The sequence below is a fragment of the Onychomys torridus genome, chromosome 5 (genome assembly GCF_903995425.1).
Source record: "Onychomys torridus chromosome 5, mOncTor1.1, whole genome shotgun sequence".
NCBI lineage: Eukaryota > Metazoa > Chordata > Mammalia > Rodentia > Cricetidae > Onychomys > Onychomys torridus.
In genome coordinates, this window is record NC_050447.1 from 131209797 (window position 1) to 131229659 (window position 19863).

The 19863-nt window shown below is 43.6% G+C and overlaps 1 protein-coding gene across 2 annotated transcripts in view; it reads right to left on the reverse strand.

Moving 5' to 3' along the window:
- Window positions 1-13199, reverse strand: part of Ubqln1 (ubiquilin 1) — a 41179-nt gene extending 27980 nt beyond the window's left edge. For both annotated transcript variants that reach the window (XM_036187066.1, XM_036187065.1), the window contains exon 1: window positions 12822-13199. In XM_036187066.1, the coding sequence (XP_036042959.1) occupies window positions 12822-12974 (153 nt within the window). In that variant the 5' untranslated portion in view covers window positions 12975-13199. The remainder of the gene's footprint in view (window positions 1-12821) is intronic.
- Between the last annotated feature and the right edge of the window lie 6664 nt (window positions 13200-19863).

The window sequence follows — 19863 nt, forward strand, 5'->3', positions numbered from 1 at the left end:
CTCTACCACTGAGCTAAATCCCCAACCTCAGACAACTCTTAAAGCCAGTTTTACAAAGCCCTTATACATCTTGGGTCATTTGACAGGGACCAAGAGAGGGAACAGGAAATCCAGGGTACATAGAGCTCAAGACTTCTAGGATCTATGCATTATTCTAGAAGTAGCAAGTATTTCCTGATTTGAACAATTTATAAAATTCATGGAGAAATCTCCATAGTATATAAAAACAGAAAAAGAAAGTCAGAACAGCCACCACAATGACAACCAGCAGAGGGCTGTGAAGAGCATCTGATGCTCTGACAGAGGGTCTGAGTGTGGTTCCTCACAACCATCTTTAACTCTGGTTCCAGAGGATCCAGCACTCTGTCCTGGCTTCCATCATCATCAGCATGCACATGGTGTACACACACACACACACACACACACACACACACACACACACAAATTAATAACAATAAATCTTTTAGAAAATAACCAACAGAGAGCACAAACTCAGATTCCATAAAAATGTCCTATAAATTAGCAAGAAACACAACCCAAACCAAGAGTGGCGAAAAGGACCCTCCATGGTAGGAAAAGGTGCTCTTCCTTGTCCACAATCAGGCAACTATAAATTACAACCAGAGACCATCACTAAATAACATAGGGTTTGCAAAGCATGTGCAGTAAGTGGACACCACATAAACTTCAGGCTCAAGTATAAGTGAGTCGGTTTCATAAAGACGTTTCATGGTAGACACTGGGTTTGATTACTAAGACCTTACAGTTCCACTATTCATCTAATAGGCTCTGTGTTCATGGTTTCACCAAGTTACATCAAGGACGTTCTAAACACTATTACGTGCATTAACCAAATAGTGAAAACAACTATATGTGCCCCAGTTGCACATTTATTTAGTAGAATACAGTATTCAAGGACAAATGAACAGCAGCCATAAGATATCATGGATATCTCAAAAAAAATCAATTACAAATGAAGATAAACTCTGGTTTCATTTATATAAAATTGAAGAAAGGGCACAAGGGGTAAATCTGTTCTCTTTCTTTCCTTTCCTTTTCTTTTTTTTTTTTTTTTTTTTTTTGAGTCAAGGTTTCTCTGTGTAGCTTTGCATACCTTTCCTGGATCTCGTTCTGTAGAACAGGCTGGGCTTGAACTCACAGAGATCCGCCTGCCGAGTGCTGGGACTAAAGGTGTGCGCCACCACTGCCCGGCGTAAATCTGTTTTCTAAAGAGAAGCGTGGGACTGGGGATATGGTTCAGCAGAGTGCTTGCCTAACATCTGCATGTACTAGGCCCTACATTGAAAACTTAGCACCACTGGGTACACTACTTCCAATCCCAGCACTCAAGAGGTCAAAGCAGGAGGGCCAGAAGTTAAGGTCATCATCCTTGGCTACTCGGAGTTCGAGGACATAGTCTTTGTCTAGAGCTCCAGGTTGAGTAAGAGAGAGCATCTTGGGAAAAAGTTTACTTACTCAAAAGTCAGAGAATCTGAGCTTGCTTTACCCAGCAAGGCTGCATAATGGGATGATTTGGCCACAGGTGTGGTTACCAGGTGTTTTGAAGGGCCTAACTTAGCTGTACGGTGTGGTGTGCTTTGATCTTGAATGGGGAGGTCTTTTGCCTCTCCCCTGGGTAGTGTTTAAAAGAACCTTTGGAATAAACCTTGAGGGACTGAGTATTGACCCAGGGCCCTCCCAAAACTATCCTGTGCCTCTGTCTTTCTTTCGTCTCCTTTTATCTTTCTAATATTTCCTCATTCCTCCCCCCCCCCCCGCGCCCCACCCTCAAGGAACCCTTTGACAGGTACAGACTCCCACAAACAACAAAGGAGAGACTGGACCTCAGCCTCTAGCCTCCACATGCATGTTAACACATGTACATGTACCTGCACAAACATACACAATTCCTAGGTGAACTATCATTTTACTGCACAGATACATTATTTTCTGGTAGCATATCATCTCAGCGTTTATAACAAAATCTCAAAAACAACAACAAAATGTTTTTTCTTTTTGGGGGGACCCAGCTCCCAAATAAATCACACATGGAGGCTTAGTCTTAATTATGAATGCCTGGTCTTAGCTTGGCTTGTTTCTTGCCAGCTTTTCTTAACTTTAAAAGCACAGTCCCGACAGACACGTGTGAAGTCATCGCCTCTCAAAGTAAGGACTGTTAACAATTTATTGTCACAGACAACAGGTTCCCACCTCACTGGGCCTCTTGGTTTGAAGTGTAGGTTCACAGCACTTCATGCTGACAGTCAGAAAATGGTGATGGGTGCAGCTGCTAAGAGCATTGTTTGCATTCTTCTCAAAGGGAAACTGCATTGGCTGACTCTCATGACTTAGCTCTCAGTAAAAAAAGCTTAAATGTGGGCTGATGAGATGTCACAGTGGTTAAAAGGACCAGAGTGCAGTTCTCAGCACTCTCACCAACAGCTCACAACTGGCTGCAGCTCCAGCTCCAGGGGAATCAGATATCCTCTGTGGGCACCCTCCCATGTTCACCCTCCCACATACATAATTTAAAAAACCCTCATTGTCAGGCTGTGGTGTAGCATGTCTCTAATCCCAGCACTCGGGAGGCAGATGGATCTCTAAGTTCGAGGTTAGCCTGCTCTAGAGAGCAAGTTCCAGGACAGCCAGGGCTACACAGAGAAGCCCTGTCTGGGGATGAGGGAAAGGAAAACTTCTGTTTTTAAAGAAAGTGAAGAAAGTAAAACAACCAATTCCAACTAACTGAAGTTAACTCCTGTGGCTGGGGACAGGGCTCAGGAGCAGAAGCACGGATCATGCAAGCCTGAAGACCTGAGTTCAGTTCCTAGAACTCACAATGGAAGGAGAGAACTGTGTCTCTAAAGTTGTCCCTTGACCTCCACATACACGTGCCTTGGCATACCATACATGTGTGTGTGTGTGCACACACACTCCTCTGAAGAAAAACAAAAAACACCCAGCACTTAGGAGGCAGAGGCAGGTGGATCTCTGTGAGTTCGAGGCCAGCCTGGTCTCCAAAGCGAGTTCCAGGAAAGGCGCAAAGCTACACAGAGAAACCCTGTCTCGGGGGGGGGGGGGGGGGAACCCCAAAAAAAACACACATGCACAATCTGAAATACTTCTGATCTCAACCATTCCAGACAAGGAATTTGCAAACTGTGCCTTCATTCTTAAAAGGGTTAGTACTGTCACCCTGATAGGACGACAACAGACTAGGATACAAACTTCTGCATGACTCTGAAAGGAGTTTCTAGACTGGCTAGTTAAGGTAGAAAATCCTATCCCCAAAATTTGACGGCAGCATTCCATGCTGGGATCCTGGGCTGAATAAAGGGAAGGAAGCACGCAGACCACCAGTGCCTGTCATACGGTGTGTAGCTACTTCACTCTCCTGCACTGTCCTTCCCTCCATGATGGACTGTCCTGTAAAAGGGGGCCAAAATTAACCCTCCCTTCTCTAAGGTGCTACTGTCAGCTTTTTATTTTTTAAAGATTTATTTATTTATTATGTATACAGAAGAGGGAGCCAGATCTTATTACAGATGGTTGTGAGCCACCATATGGGTGCTGGGAATTGAACTCAGGACCTCTGGAAGAGCATTCAGTGCTCTTAACCTCTGAGCCATCTCTTCAGCCCCAGCCTTTTTTTTTTTTTTTAAATCACAGTAATCAAAAAAATATCAAGGCAGTTAATATTATCAACATAATGTTGGGAAGTCTTGAGAAGAATGAATTATGCTTTGGACTGCCTGGAATAATCAAGGAGGACATGACTGTTACGAGCAACATTTGTAAAAGCCAGTGTTAGGGACGAAAGAGCTAGTGACTGAGTGGCTGCCAGCTGTTGGGATGGAGGGAAGGAGTGTGTACTGGCTACAAGCTTCAATTCTGCAGGAGAATTGTCCCGAAAAAGGACAGTACTGATAGCTCCGCAACAGCTTACTTTACTGTCAGACAGTGAGGACAGCAAACATGGGCTCAGAGAGGCCAAACGGCTGAGAGTGGAGTGCTCTTGTAAAGGATCCCTATTAGGTAGCTCACAACTACCTGTGACTCCAGCTCGGACACCCCTGGCCCCCTCACTCATGTGCACACACTACACACCTATCCACATGCATGCACACATGTATTTGCACAATTTAAAATTTAAAAAAGCTAAAACAAAAAACTTTTTAACCTTAACAAATTTTAAAAATTCAGCTTTATTGCTTGTTAAGAAAATTACATTTGTTCTTTACACTGTTCTTTTAAAGAACTATTTGTTTTTATTTTATGTGTATTGTGTTTTGTCTGCATGTATGTCTGTGTATCACGTGTACCTGGTGCCTGTAGAGGCCAGAAGAGGGTCCTTTGAGACTAGTTACAGAAGGTTGTAAGCCACCATGAGGTTAATCCTGGTCCTCTGCAAGAGCAGCCCACAGACCTCTTAACGGCTAAGTCCCCATTCCAATCCCCTCACCATTTCTCCTAGACCACACTGTTACATAGTAAAATATTTCCAGTGAGCATTGTAACAAGCTGCTGAAGCTTGCAGTTTCCGCAAAGGGCTACACAAAGTCTATTTTGTTCTAGAGACAAGACTGGTCGGCTGTGAAAGGAACCAGCCATATACAGTACAAAGGCAGACAGGAATTGCCCTGCCATAGTTGCTAACCTCTAAGGAACCCACTTAAGTAATATATTAGTTTCTTAATTTTTAGGAATTTTTGAAACAGTTTAATACTGGTGGCTTGAAATCTACCATTGTGAGAATACATACTACATATGAACAAGTAAACATTCCAAATCTGTGCTGTTTTTCCTGGAGAACTTATTGACTAAATCATTTACCAGCTTAACATGGACTCTGCAAAAACTGAATTTCTCCACACATCTGAAAATGTACCAGGGTTCAGTGAGATGGCTCAGCAAGTGCTCGAAGCCACGCCGGATGACCCAAGCTCAATCAACAGGACTGACATAGTGGAAAAGGACAGAAGCACTTCCCACAGGTTGTCTGACTTCCATGTATGCGCCCTGTTCTGGTGCAAAGGCCCACACATACAAAAGACAAATGTAATAAAATAGTTATCATTGGGTTGGGGATTTAGTTGAATGGTAGAGCGTTTGCCAAGCAAGCGCAAGGCCCTGGGTTTGATCCTCAGCTCCAAAAAAAAAAAAAAAAAAGTTCTCATCAGTTACAAACCATCTTCTTTAAAATATAATGTATTTATTTCATGCATATTGCATATATGTCTGTTGAGTTACAGACAGTTGTTAGCTGCCATGTGGGTGCTGAAAATTGAATCCAGGTCCTATGAAAGAGCAGCAAGTGCTCTTAACCACTGAGCCATCTCTCCAGCCCCTACAAACCATCTTTGATATAAAGAGGCGAATACTAAAATCATTGTCTATGAGCCGGAAGATCTCTTCAGCTGAGAAATAAGGAGCCACTGAGACGGCTCAGATGTGGAAAACATTGCTATCCAAGCCCAGCTCACATGTAAAATAAGTTTAAAAAATATTTTTAAGAGTTGATCTGGGCCAGGTATGGTGGTACACGCCTTTAATCCCAGGACTTGAGACACAGAGGCAGGCAGATCTCTGTGAGTTTGGAGACCAGCCTGGTCAACAGTGAGTCACAACAAGGGGTACTTAGAGAGACCCCCATTTCAAAGGAAAAGAGTTCGGAGCTAGGAGGATTGGTTAATTAAGGGAGAGAAGCTTAAGATGAGGTTTCCAAGGGACAGTTGCCATTTGTTTATGCTTTACTCAGTTCCACAGTGGGTACTTAGTATTAAATACACATTACTGCGAAATTCCAAATTCATCCACAAACACAATGTTTATGGAGTCTATACTATGCACCTGGTTCTAGGGGACAGAAAAATAACATTCACAGCCCTTTCCTAGCAGAGAAGCATTAATCATAACTACACACACACACACACACACACACACACACACACACACACACACACGTTAATGACATTGTGAGAAAATGCAACAGGGGACCCCAATCTAGCCTGGGCAATCAGAGATACTTTGAGAAACCGATCTTTGTTCTGCAATTCCAAGGATTGGCGGAAGCCAACAAAGAGTAGGAAGCAGGCCAGAGCAAGCTGTTTTACAGGGAAAATGGGTTGTCAGCATCGGCACAGTGGCTCCCAACCATCTGTAACTCCAGTCTCAGATGATCGAACACCCTTTTCTGGCCTCCACAGGCACCAGGCACACGTGGTCTAACAATGTAAACGCAGGCAAAACGCCCATAAACATATATTTTTTTTAAAGAGGGTTTTTTCTCTTCACTGTTTGAAATTGTGTTTATATTCACACTGTTGTGGGGAGAGGACACACAGGACAAGATGCACAATGGAAATCAGAAGACAACTTCTGACATCAGTTCTCTCCTTCCTCTATGAGTAGCTGTAACTCAAGCTTCAGGTTGTCAGGACTGATGACAGCCCCTTTATCCTCTGAGCCATCTTGTCAATCACTTCAACAGTTGACAGCTGGGTTTTTTCTGCATGTTGCAAATATCCCATAATCTCAAAATCTGCCAAACATAATTTGTGATGTTAAAAAAAAAAAAAAACAACCCACAATATCTCTAGCCCATCGGTGGTGGCGCACACCTTTAATCCCAGCACTTGGGAAACAGAAGCAGGCGGCTCTCTGTGAGTTTGAGGCCAACGGAAAGAGTGAGTCCAGGACAGCCAGAGTAACACAGAGACCCTGCCTTAGAAAAACAAAACAAAACCCCAAACCAAACAAAAACAAAAAAACCTACAACATCACAAAATTACTATGACATGGCCATCCTAAAAGAGTATTAGTAATAATAAACAATATCTTAGTGACACTCAACAGCCACTGGGACAGTTCTAATCAAAGTCAGACAATAGAAAGTGTCAATGAGAAACTAGTAATTGAAACAGCCTGTTTAGAAAATACTTTGGCAATTACCCAGAGCTTTAAACATACGGTTACCATGTGATCCAGCAATTCTACTTCTAGGTCTACACCCAAGAAAAATGAAACCATATGTCTACAAAAACAGCACACAAGTCAAGTGTTCACAGAGACATTATTCATAACACAAAACAGAAACTCACATGTCCGGTAGGTGATGAAGCAATCAAATGTGGTACACATTCATAGAGTAGCATATTACTGAGCAATACATAGAAAATACCTGGGGCAATTTTGAGATAGTTCAGAAGGTAAAGGTATTTGCCATCATATCTGGCGCCATGACTTCAATTCTTAGGACCCACACATTACCTTCTGATCAACACACACACACACACACACACACACACACACACACAAATAAACAAATGCTTTTTTAAAAGTCCTGCTAGACTACAATTCAGATGACCCACGAAAACACTCTAAGGCAGACACAGCACAAAACCTAACCCCAGCGCTAGGGAGGCTGAGGCAGAAGACAGCAGACTGAAGGCTGCCTGGACTCCACAGGGAGAACTGCTTCAAAAGCTAAAACAAAGAAGAGTATAGGGTTTCTCAGGAGTGAGGGTGGGGGGTAGGGAGGTGTTACATAAGCCTAAGAAGAAGAATGCTCTTTAAAGTCTATGAATGTTCTTTTAAAAAAGATGTCAATTACAACTTAAAGGAATCAATTGAACAGTCTCTGAAAAAAAAAAAAAAAATTGTTTTGAGATAGGGTTTCTCTGTGTAGCTTTGGTGCCTGTCCTGGAACTCAATTTGTAGACCAGGCTGGCCTCGAACTCACAGAGATTCATCTGCCTCTACGTTCCAAGTGCTGGGATTAAAGGCGCCCGGCTTTGAAATCTTAAATTATGCTGTTAAAGTTAGTTATCTGTTAATGATAATCTTTACATCAGTTCTTTGTAATCATTAGAGCACACAATTGTCTCGGGGACATATATATCCTGTGATACTGGCTCAACCCGACCTTCTGGATAAGATGTTGTCCAGAAAAATACAACAGAAACCACAGAAATGGTTTCAAACATTCAAGCAGACACACTAGGAAATTAGAGACTGAGGATAGCATGGTGGTAGAGCACATAGCACAAAAGGCCCTGGGTTCAATCCTCAGCACCAGAAAGAAGTCAGATTCACATTTACACATTATTTAATGTAATGTGTGCAAAATATTATTTTAACACTTACTACCTCTTAAGTCTATTAAGGTTTTTGAAAAATACCAAATTCCCCAAACCTGGTTGATATTTCATAGCTACAATACACCTTAACTCAGTGCACAACTACAAGTTTACAAACTCAACACCCACATGCGGCTCTTAGCATTAAGATGAGCATGGGAATTCCATACCCCGCACAGCTTCACATCCATGTTACTTGTGATGACCTAGAAGTATGTAATCTCCCTCATCAAAGAGGGCCCACATTCAAAAGTTATGCACAAGCTCCCCTCCATTCTCTACACTAACACACACACCTCTATCTTGCCTTTTGACCAAGAATCCTGGAATTCTCAAAGCTGCCTGTAAGAGCTCATAAGTAGTAGAAAAAGTCTCATACACAAAGCCACTACACAAATCTATGTTATAAAGAATCCTTATTAATGAAACCATTGTGGAATATAAACTGTTCCAATTACTCATAAACAACAAATTAAACATTACACAATTCATTCTAGCGACTCCATGAAAAAAAATGTTCTTGCTCTAATTTGGGTAAAATTTCAAGCTTTATATATATATAAATATAAAACAAGTAATATTGGTTAAATGCCAACTGTACATGGCACTATAGAAATCTTCTTTCTATTTGTTGATTATACACACACACAAAAAAAATCAAGAATTAAGCTGGGCCTGGTGGTACACGTCTTGTCCTAGCACTTAGGAGGCAGAGGCAGGCAGATCTGAGTTCCAGTCCAGCTTGGTCAACAGAGATCCTGTTCCCAAAATTAAATAAAAAGAAACAAAAATTAGCTGGGTGTGGTGGCACATGCCTTTCATCCCGGTACTCAGGAGGCAGAGGCAGGTGGATTTCTGAGTTCAAGGCCAGCATGGTCTACAACGAGAGTTCCAAGACAGCCAGGGCTGTTTCACAGAGAAACCCTAAGTGTATGTGGGATTTAAATTACCAACTTAATTTACAAACTACTGAGGAGGTTTAAGATAATTCATCTAATTAATTCTAACAGTCATATAAATACCATTTTAGTATAATGTGTTAACCTACACTTCACAGATACACCGAGATTTTCAACAGAAAATGGGGTACTGAAGCTGGGAGATGGCTCAGTGGGTCAAGCAGTTCACACAAATGTAAGTATTAGGACCTAAGTACAAACCCTCAGAACAAGTCAGGCCTGAAATCAAAGGGCTCATACAGTGAGCTACCACAGACAGGGAAGCCCCAGGAGAGCGGTCACAGCTAACCTTGATTATGAAACAAACAAGACAGCCCTATCACAAAGCAAGGGGGAGGCAAAGATGGATACCTGAAGTGGTCCTCCACTCCACAATCCTGAGACTCTCCCTTCCCCTCTCTCTCACATACAACACACAAAGATTTTAAGAGAGATTTCCTACCATAATGTGCTGTGGATGTCACACTGTATAAATAAAATGCTGATTGGTCAGTAGCCAGGCAGGAAGTATATACAGACGGGACAAGCAGAGAAGAGAATTCTAGGAAGTGGAAGGCTGAGGCAGAGAGATGCTGCCAGTCGCCGCCATGAGAAGATGTTAAGATACAGGTAAGCTACGAGCCATGTGGCAATGTATAGATTAATAGAAATGGGTTAATTTAAGATATAAGAATTAGATAACAAGAAGCCTGCCACGGCCATACAATTTATAAGTAATATATAAGTCTCTGTGTGTTTACTTGGTTGGGTCTGAGCAACTGTGGGACTGGCAGGTGAGAGAGATTTGTCCTGATCATGGGCCAGGCAGGACTGGAGAAAACTTCATCTACAATAACGAAACCCATTACTTTGTGTGCTAACACATTTTTTAATGTGATTTGCCAGCCAGGAGGTGATGGCACACACCTTTAGTCCCAGCACTCCAGAGCAAAGGGAGACAGATCTGAGTTCCAGGACAGCCAAGATCATTCTTTTCCTCTTTCCTTTTCACAGGTTAAGAATTTTCTGAACCACACGCTCCAACACTGTGACCCCAGTCACTTCACAATTACTAACTACTAAGCATTTTTAAAGGAAATCCTACTGCCATCAAACATTGCTCATTGACAAACTTTAATGTATAGCAAGTATCAAATTAATAAATTCTGTAAAAAAAAACAAAACCTATCTTTTTCTTGTACACGTTTCTAAGTGTACTCTCCTCACTCAGCAGTTTGATGTGTTTTCAGTTTGTGGTGCATAGGTAAGCTTTCAACTTTTATCATATTTTCTGTTTCCATAGAAAACAGACAAAACTTTAAACATTAACCAATATCAGAATAAGTGACTTCAAGAAAGCTTTGCTTTTATCCATTAAAGTCATTTTTAGTTACAGCATAGTAAAATATAAACTTCCATGGAATTTAAAATTTTAGTGCCACTATTACAAAAAAATCTTATAGATGTTCATATAAATAATTTTTTCTATTTATAAAATATTATTTCTAATTTCCTGAAGTAAAAAGTGGAAGCTTCAGGATGATGGAAATCTAAATGGAGTCTGAGACTCAAGAGCTTCATGATTTAGTATTAGCTACACATTCATTAAACAGCTACAATTAAACAAACAAAAAAAACTGTTCATAGCAAATATTAGCAAGGATACAGAGAGACAGAAACACACACCCATAGGCTGCTGATTGCTTCTTATAAAACTAAACAGAACTGGCCAGGGTGCAGATCTTTAATCCCGGCACTTGAGAGGCAGGGGCAGAGGCAGATGAATCTGTGAGTTCGAAGTCAGCCTCGTCTACAAAGCAAGCTCCAAGGCAAGTTCCAGGGCAGCTGGGACTACATGATGAAATCCTGTCTTTAAAAACAAAACAAAACAAAAAAAACAAGGAGGACATGTTTGCACTGGCCTCTGATCGCAGCACAAGGGAGGCAGTGGCAGGTGGACCTCTATGAGCTTGAGGCCAGCCTGGTCTACAGAGTTCCAGGACAGCCAGGGCTGCTACACAGAAAAACTGTCTTGAAAAACCAACCAACCAAATAAACAAAAAAACCAACAACAACAACAACAAAAATTAAACAGAACTATTCTAATGCAGATAAAGGCATATAGTCTCAAAATGACTTATTTGAGGCTGTCCACAGGAACTGCAAACCAGCTGAAAAAATGACCCCGGGCAGTAAGTTCACTGGTACATTCACGGTATGGAAAACCACAGTACTGAGCTGGGGACATGGTTCAGTGGTAGACTGGAGCCTGGGCCTAGTATGCAAATCTGTGGGGTAGGAGAAGTGCAAACACTCACAAGGATGAGTCTCAAAAATAAGCGGAGTGAGGGAAAGGTGGGGGGGTGCGGAGGAGCCTTACCCAAAAGATTGCACTATGTGACTCTACTTATGGGAACTTCTGAACAGGCAAACTCAATCTCTGGTGGGAAAAAAAGTCCCCACAGGAGTGACAAAAAGTGACTTGAAAAGAAAAGGTGAGACCAAACCTTTCTAGTCAACTCTAACAAGCTATACCTAGTTGTGTGCTGACACAGGTGTAGATGGATTTGTGAAAACTGGGGAAGGCAAACCATATGCATCTCATTGCGCCTCAAATTTATGTGGAATAAATTTTTCAAAACAGTTGTTCTCAAGTTACTAACATGCACTCGGCTTATGTGCCTTATCAGGTAATGTTGATATTTATAACTTCGAAGTGTATTTTAGAAATAGGAGACGCATAAAACCGCAAATGCAGGAAAATGTCAATTGTGGGTGATGCACAGACATGCTGAAAAACACAAAAATGTTAAAACTTTTTAATAGCGTTAACAAACAAGAAATGATGATTCAGCCAACAAGAGTTTCTCTCGGCTGATGCCACACACCCTCCAGCTTCACAAAAAACGACTTCACCTTTGGAACGAGATAAACGTTCAGAGAACTTGAAGGTCCATTCCAGTGGTTGTTAACTGCTTCCTCACACAAAACTGTTCACAACGTTTGAGACTGTCAACAATTCAAGTGCTCTAAAATGTGTTGAAAAGATAAATTTGACAAATTCTACCAAGGCTCTTAATTAGTTGCAAAATGTGTTTTCCTGAACAGAGTTTAAAGCAATTACTTGTTTAGCAAGATTTCCCACTAACACCAAGTTTGTTTCCTTGCGTTCGGTTGCAACAACTAATACCCAGGCCGGTATAGTTCTCGTCCCCCTTAAAACCAAACAAAAAACCTATCCAATGACTGCAGCTAAGCGATGACGATTGTATTGAAACAGAAACAGCAAGCCGCCTATGAATCAAGTCATTTACTTTTCCTCTTCAGGCGTGAGCTATTACAATGTGACTGAAAACAATTCCGCGTCACAATTTTTATATAAAAGGTTGAAAGGTGGGAAAGACTTCAGCATTCAAAGCCGTGAACTAAACCTCACGTGCTTCTCACCCCCAAACCTCTCCGACTCGCGAGCAGGTAAAACAATGACCCCCACCCAGCCCGGCCAAAGGCCGAGCGCCGCCCGCGCCCAGCTTCCCCGCAGCGCCCGGCTCCTTTGTGAGGAGAAGGGTCCCGAGGCCCGGAGCTCGTCGGCTGCGGCGCAGCCCAGCCCAGGCCGCGCGGCCCGCCCGTCCAGGCCCCGCAGAGCTCCCGCAGCGGAACCTGGCGGCGCCGCCGCCCGGCCTGGCCTCCCCAACGCCGCCCTTCCCTCCCCGCCGGCGACTCGGCGGCTGCCCGGCCGGGACCTCACCTGCTGGACCGAGCTGTTCTCGGGCACAGCGAACTCCTCCTTCTCTTTCGGCGTCTTCACCGTGACCTTCATGATCTTGGGCTCGGCGGGGCCGCCGTCGGCCGCACCGTCCTGCGCGCCCGGGGGGCCGCCGCTCTCCGCGCTCTCGGCCATGGCGGTGACTCAGGCGACCGGGACGCTGGGGGCTGCGGCCGAGTCCGCGGGGCGCGGCAGGCTGCGGGCCACCGAGGGCGCGTAGACGCGGGCTGCGGCTGCGGCTGCGGCTGCGGGTGCGGGCCCGGTGGGCGACCGGCTGCCGTGTGGACGCGGGGACTCTCCGCGTCGCCGCCGCTTCCTCCTCCTGCACCTCCCCCACGTCCGTCGCCGGCGCCGCGCAGGGCACTGTGGGTAACGCGCTGGCCGCGGCGCCGACTCATGGCGGCCGGCGGCGCGAGGCACGCCGGGTAGCGCGTTGGCGAAGGAGCCGAGTCATCGCAGGGCTCCGTCCTTGCTTAGCTGGGGGACGGAGTGCGGCCTCCTCCAGTTCGAAGGAGCGCTGAGCTCGGCGGGAGAGCATCACTCAGTTCGCTTCTCCCACCCTTGGTTCAAAGAACCGAGTCGGGGTTTCTGGACGGCACCATAATGGTGCGCTAAGATGACGTCAGGCCAGCGAAATTGCTGGAACCCGCCTGGCGCACCGGTGCTCACGTCCCGTATCCTCCCGACCTGGTCCCCGTGGGCGTCGGCCTGCAGAGGAGCGGCGAGTTACTTTGTTCTAAGACGCCCGGTGTTTGCCCTGGCGGAGGGGGCTGGAACTGTCCCGTGTCGTGCTCAGGGGTTGCAAGCGAAGTCACTGGAGGAGAAGGGTCTTCAGATGGACTCAAGGATTGTTTCAGTGAGGCCAGAGCTTCCCTCCCTGGGGTCGGACCGGTTTGGGCAGAAGATAGGGCAACGCTTGTTTGTCTTCCAAGCTGTGTGGGGCAGAAACAGGATGCCCAGGACTGTCCACCCCACGGGTAGGATTTAGCCTGGCTGATGCGTGCCTTTAGTATTCTGTCCAATTAAGTACTGTACCCCTCAGGCTTGAGGGGGCTTCGGGGATAATCGTTGAAAAAGTATTTTCAGTATAATGTAGGTACAAATAAGCTATTTTCTGTGTGAATCCCACATCATTTATGCATAAAGATAACTTGCAATACGTTCTAGCACTTTATATTAATCAGCATTTCACAAATGTGAACTCTGACAGCATACTGTGACCCAAATATGCAAAGACATTCCATATTTCTGCTCTTGAGCCATCGAACCCCGTTCTATGATTAACTAGTGTTGCATCAACACTTCTGAGCAGAGCCCTTTGAAATCTGGGTCAGAGTTTCGAAGGTATAAATTGCAATACAGGTATGATTTGATATCACTTAAATGCCTGCCAGCATTGTTCAGTAACAGGAAGAAGTTACAAGGCTTATGTTCAGGTATAAGAAGATTGTTACTTCTTGGGGTAGAAAGTTCCACCATTGGGCTAGCAAGCATTTGGGACTTTTTCTCCTGTATATTTAAGTAAAATTTCTTCCCAACCTCATTAGTTCCCTGTTCCCGTCTTTTTTCCTTCATGCTGTATTCTCCCTGTTTATTTTCCCTAGGCTGCCTCTCATGCCCACAGTGACCTCTCTTACCTTCCCCTGCCTAGCTTTATTTATTCTCATACCACATTCCCCTGAAAGTCTTCAGTCCCTGAATTGTGCTCTAATAAATCGGCTGTAGATAACCTCTAACAGTGTATATATGGAATAGTCTTGTAATTGTCCTTTTTTTGGTCTGTTTTTTTCTCTTCTTTCTTCCTTCCTTCCTTCCTTCCTTCCTTCCTTCCTTCCTTTCTTTTTAATAGACAGTTTCTCTGTGTTGCCCTGGCTGTCCTGGAACTCACTCTGTTGACTAGGCTGGCCTCAAACTCACAGAGATCTGCCTGCTTCTGCCTCCTGAGTGTTGGAATCAAAAGTGTGTGTCACCACCACTCAGCCTATATTGATTTCTAAAAATTTCTAATAGAACATGTTGTGAATGACTGTTCTCCCAGCCAAGCAAGCAACTGCCTCCTTTGGGGAGTTCAGCTGCATTCTCTTGGAAAAGGTTGATCCCAGCTGGTCTTGACTGTCACAACCCATCATGGTGGTAGGTGGAGTCATAAGATCTGTTTGCAACACTGCCCTAATTGTACATGGGTAAATGTACAAGGAAGGGCTGGGGTAAATAGGCCCTGAAGAGACTTAGGGGAGAACACTCCATTTATGTGACTAAGTGAAGGCCCTCACCACAGCTGTGTAAAGGCGCTTAGGAGCATGTGCATCCTTGTAAGGAACCCCTCGCCTATACTGTGTAAGGAAGTGTAATGAGTTCACAGGTCCTCCCAAGCAAACTGTGGTGGAATCATATCATGCCTTGGTTAGTTGTTGAGACCTTAGAAGAGGTAGCCATTGCTTCTGTTGTCCCCTGGGAAGGAATTTTCACAATATGGCATAATTTATGAGTATTTAGTGTATTAGGTGCTTTCTTCATTGCTTTAATCAAAAGGTAGGTACAGCCAAAGATGAGTCTCACTGATGCCTTAGGTGTATATAATCAAGTTGATAATCAAAATTACTCATCACAGTCAAGAAGATAGGGTGTCATTAATTGCCCATCATCATGATAACCTGATAGAATCATAAATTATAAAGGACCATTGGCAATGTGGACAGGGATTTTCTAGATAAGGGATCTGTAAACTTTCTCCAAGGATAGGGGTCCAGTAGGCCATACATTGTCTCTCCAAAATATTCAGTGGGGACACATTGCTGACCTTTGGTCTAGATGTTTACTTGAGTCTTTTTTTTTTTTTTTTTTGTGGCGGTGGGGGGGGTGTCTTTTATTAAGTGGTTGGTCTAGAGATAATTATAAGAATATATTTCAATTGTTCTACATTTAGTTGAGTAAATTGATTCCCAAATACTGAATCAAGGATTGATGGATAGCATTTCCAAACTTCCTTAAAATGTTCAGTTTAAATTACCAACTTGAGGTCACTGGGGAATTTGACCATTCCGCTCTCACAATCTAGTTTGAGCAGCTCCAACTAGGTAGTGGCTCCTGGCTTTAGTCCCAGCGCATGGGAGGCAGATCTCTGATCTCATGGGCAGTGTGGTCTATAGAGAAAGTTCTAGGACAGCTAGGGCTACACCGAAAAACCTTGTGTTGGTAGGAGTATTCCTTGACAACATGAATTAGTCAAGAGTTTGTTGTGCACCATTTAGCAAGTATATTCTAAGCCTGTGTATAAGAGTTAATATAACAAACACAGTGTCATTTATATGTCAGATAAATAGAAGTAACATGCACTCTTTATGTTACCCCCTGTGCTAGTCTCATGTCAACTTGACAAAAGCTAGGGTCATCAGAGAGGAGGGGGCCTCAACTGAGAAAATGCCTCCATAAGACTGGGCTGTAAGCAAGCCTGTGGGGCATTACATTTTTCTTAACTAGTGGTCTTGGGTTCTACAAGAAAGCAGGCTGAGCAAGCCATGAGGAACAAGCCAGTAAGCAGCACCTCTTCATGGCCTCTGTATCAGCTCCTGCATCTTTGAGTTCCTGTCCTGACTTCCTTTGATGATGATGTGGAAGTGGAAGCCAAATAAACCCTTTCCTCCCCAAGTTGCTTTTGGTCATGGTGTTTCATCACAGCAACAGCAACACTAACGAGGACACTTCTCTATTGTATAATCTGTATAAAAATAAAACCCAAGAGCTGCAATAGAGGCAGGAGGATCTGAAGTACAGATCATCTTCAGCTACATAGACTGAGGCCTAGAAAAGAAAAAGAAATGACATTTTATGAAAGTTCTTTTAGTTCCACATCTGTGTAATGTTCAAGATAAATCTTAGTGTGGTTTCCCTAGTCTGTAGTATTGCCAAGATCCCATTATAAACTTACATTTAATTTCAGTTGTATTTTGTGACTTTTTTTTTTTAATCTAGCTGGGATATACTTGGGATTTGGGAACAGGCCTAAGAATATCCCAGTGAATCTTCCTGTGGCATCTTCTATTAAACACATACCTCCCAGTGCAGCCCATCACACAGAAGTTGTAAGACTGGTTCTCCTGGAAACTAGGAACACAGTGTAACTGCTCTGGTAGGTAGGCTCTGGCTCCAGTCTTACTGGTTTTCAAAATTGCAAGCCTAATAATTTCTTTGCAGATGACAGATTTACCCCCAAACAATTGGATTTAAAATGTGTTTACTGAGCTTCTCTGTAGATGAATGGTCTTATTAAATAAGAAACACAGAGCCAATGCAGAGATGAAAGCCCAAGAGGTCAGAGTACTAGCTAAGAGCTGAAAACCTTACCCTTCACTGCTGCTCCTGTCCTTCCCTCAGCAAGAGACCTACTTCCTGTGTGTTTGTCTTTTTTATAGACATTCTGTTCTGCCTTCTCATTGGTTGTAAACCCAACCACATGACCTCCTTGTCACTGCCTGTCTGTACAGACCTCCAGGTCTTCTATGGTTGGTATTGAGATTAAAGGCGTGTGTCTCCATGCTGGTTGTGTCCTTGAACACACAGAGATCTGCCTGTCATGTGATCTGGATTAAAGGTGTATGCCACCACCGCCTGGCTTCTGCTATGGCTTGCTATTAGCTCTGACCCCCGGGCAACTTTATTTATTAACATACAAATAAAATCACATTTCAGTACAAATAAAATATCACCATACTTCGCTATGTAAAGATTTTGCTGCTATACATTGTGGAAACCATAAGCAGGTGAGCTGTAAGGAAATGGTAGATGCTTTGCAGTAACAAAATTTTAAACTGCAAAACAAATTTGTAGGATAATAAGGCATCTTAGGGAAAACAGGTCTTCAGGACTGAAATCAGGTCTTTAAGGAAAAGCTTTTACCTCTGGAGCACTCTGGAGAATCCATCTCTGGCCTTTTCTGGTTTCTAGAGGATACATTCTGTGACTTGCTGCTACATCATTTATTCTCTACTTTGGTTGTCACTTTCTATTTGCCTTTTACCTTCCTAAGGATAAGCAGGCCTCCTTTGTATGCAACAATGTATACAAGAATTCTGTAGACTAGGCTTAGACAGGTGTTGTGAAACAGTTTCCTCTGAGATTGAAACATTCTATCCTGCAGGAAAACTCCTTAATTAGGAAGGTAAACAATTCAAAATAGCTTCAGGAAGTCCCTGAAATTGACCAGATTCTCTTGGTTCACTCCCTGCCAAAATAAGCAATAGAAACAGAGTTGCTAAGGAGATTCTCAGACAAGCCAAACTGCAAAATAGACTGACCTGAGCCCAGCTGCCTGGAAGATGTTTAATGCCAACAAGGCACCAAGAAAGAACACTCTCCAACCTGATGACTTGCCTGTAGCCTGTGCAGTATGCTTCAGGTTCCCCAGCTTTGTGAGCCATCACCCATGCTGGGATGGGCTTTGCTGATGCAGCTGTCTTTGACTCATTTCTGCTTGTATAAGAAGCCCCTCACATATATTCCTGTAAGTAACTCCAGTAAAACTCATCGGCTTACCAAATTGGACTTTGGTGGTATCCCTACTTTGGTCTGTCCTGGGATCCCTATCTGGAGTGAGTAGGGGTGTGTGTTGTGTCTTCCCAGGAGAAGTTTTATCACACAACAACATGCAAGCAGGAGGACCCCATAAAGAACTGTATTTCAACTATCTGCACATTGTCACTGCAGTCTTCACTGTCTGAGTGTGACAGTCCTCTCTGCTCATGGATCAGTCTGAAATCCAGGTTCTGGGACAAATCATCTCAATTTGTTTTACTGTGCATTAATAAGGTTACTGTCCACAAGACTGTTAGCAAGACAAGAGCAGCATGCAGAATTAAGGACCATATTCTCTAGTGCCCCACTCCTAGGCTATCTAAACAAATACCATAAACCATCAGACTCTACATTGGCACTGCCTAATTATTCTATCTATTGCCTTTTCCACTTGATCCAAAGCATTAGTCCAGGTACTAGAAGTATCAGTGTTTTCACATCCTTTGTCATGGCCTGCAAGGAGGAAATCTAGGACAATCTTACTGGTCACAACAACAGTGAGCTGCATACTCCTCAGGCTAATGTGACATCATTGATCATTCCTGTTAAAATAAAGCCAAATTTTGTTCCATCTCTTTCAATTGGATGTTCACATCATAGGAATAACATATACAAGAGTCACATAAATACCAACCAGCCATCCTTCTGAGAAGCAATCCTAACCAGTCTCATTTTTAGACAGTTTTCTCCAGAGATCTGTTGAACTCCTGGGGCTCTTATGACTGGCCTTAAGTTACTGTTTCCAGAGTGGGGTGTTATTGCTGACTTTTGTATAACACAGTGCTGATGATGTATGTGGTGCACCTGAAAGAAAATGTTAGTAATTATTAAAGGCCAAAATTGTGACCTGCATCAGTTGGAAAGTACAGGCAGGCAGGACCTTCAAAATGGTTGATAGCTACACCTTAGTTTGGATATACAGTCTAGTTCTTGTTTATGGAGAAACTGCCTAAGAGCATCAATTCAAAATATGGTAACTGTGCCACATAGTAAGCAGCATTCATCTACCCTACAGAATGGCTGGCAAAGGATAAACAGGGATGCTGGTGGGAAAGGACTCAGAAGTGTTGACAGATGCTTTGCTTAAGAGGGGCAGGAGTTAATCTATTCCCTGCTGTCTTACTCTCCTACTGTACTTAGTTTGCCTTTTCCAAGACAGTGTTTCTCCATGTTGTTGTGGTGCCTGTCCTGGATCTTGCTCTATAGACTAGGCTGGCCTCGAACCCACAGAGATCCACCTAGCTCTGCCTCCTGAGTGCTGAGATTAAAGGCATGCACCACCACTGCCCAGCTGTGCTCACTCTTAGGGACAATTTGAGAAGACTGATTATGTGGCCAGAGCTGTCTAATGCATACAGCAGACCCAGCCAGGTCAGGAGAACCTTCTCAGAAGGCTTCACTGTCTTAGTTAGGGTTTCTGTTGCTCTGGAGAGATGCCGTGACCATGGCAACT